The sequence below is a fragment of the Eimeria acervulina genome, genomic scaffold (assembly GCF_000499425.1).
Source record: "Eimeria acervulina Houghton genomic scaffold, Eah_scaff456, whole genome shotgun sequence".
Taxonomy (NCBI): domain Eukaryota; phylum Apicomplexa; class Conoidasida; order Eucoccidiorida; family Eimeriidae; genus Eimeria; species Eimeria acervulina.
The window spans coordinates 10945-11760 of NW_013549792.1; the positions used below are offsets into that span (position 1 = coordinate 10945).

Genomic DNA, 816 nt, shown 5'->3' on the forward strand with positions numbered 1-816 from the left:
ATGAGGGATGCAATAGGAAGAGCAGCAGCAACAGCAGCAGCAACCTCGGCAGCCGCAGAAGAAGCAAACAACGGAAGCACCAACCCTACCAGCAGCAGCAGCAGCAGCTGTAGCAGCAGCACTAGCAGCAGCAGCAACAACTCCAGCGGCAGCAACAAACGCAGCGGCAGCAACAAGAGCAGCAGCAACACCGGCAGCAGCACCAACAGCAGCAACAACCGCAGCAGCAACAACAGGTGCAGCAACCGCAGCAGCAACAACAGGTGCAGCAACGCCATAAAAGTTGCAGCAACAGCAGCGAGCGCAACAGAAGCAACAGCAACAGGAGCAGCAGCAGCAGCAACAGCAACAGGAGCAGCAGCAGCAGCAACAGCAACAGCAACAGCAACAGCAGCAGCAACAGCAACAGCAGCAGCAACAGCAACAGCAGCAGCAGCAGCAACAGCAGCAACAGCAACAGGAGCAGCAGCAGCAGCAACAGCAACAGCAACAGCAACAGCAGCAGCAACAGCAACAGCAGCAGCAGCAGAAACAGCAGCAGCAGCAGCAGCATCACTCTGTAAGAAAGAATCTGGTGTATCTGAAGCAAAAGAGAAGGGCCTCCGATGTGGCAGCTGCAGCACAATAACGCGAACAGCTTGCAACCTCAATGCTTCCTGCTGCTGCTGTTGCTGTTGGTGCTGCTGCTGCTGCTGCTGTTCCTGCTGCTGCTGCTGCAGGTGGATCAGGTGAAACATTCCAAGCAGTTGCTGCTGCCGTTGCTGCAGCCGCATCTTCTATGCTGCTTCTGCTGCTGCTGCTGCTGCTGCTTTTGAA

At 56.0% G+C, this 816-nt stretch overlaps 1 protein-coding gene across 1 annotated transcript in view; it reads left to right on the forward strand.

The window, feature by feature from the left end:
- The window catches only part of EAH_00039090 (hypothetical protein), a gene marked incomplete at both ends in the record, with an annotated part of 1329 nt that continues 513 nt past the window's right edge, over nucleotides 1-816 (forward strand). The window contains one exon of the mRNA XM_013395389.1: nucleotides 1-559. Within this exon, the coding sequence (XP_013250843.1) occupies nucleotides 1-559 (559 nt within the window). The remainder of the gene's footprint in view (nucleotides 560-816) is intronic.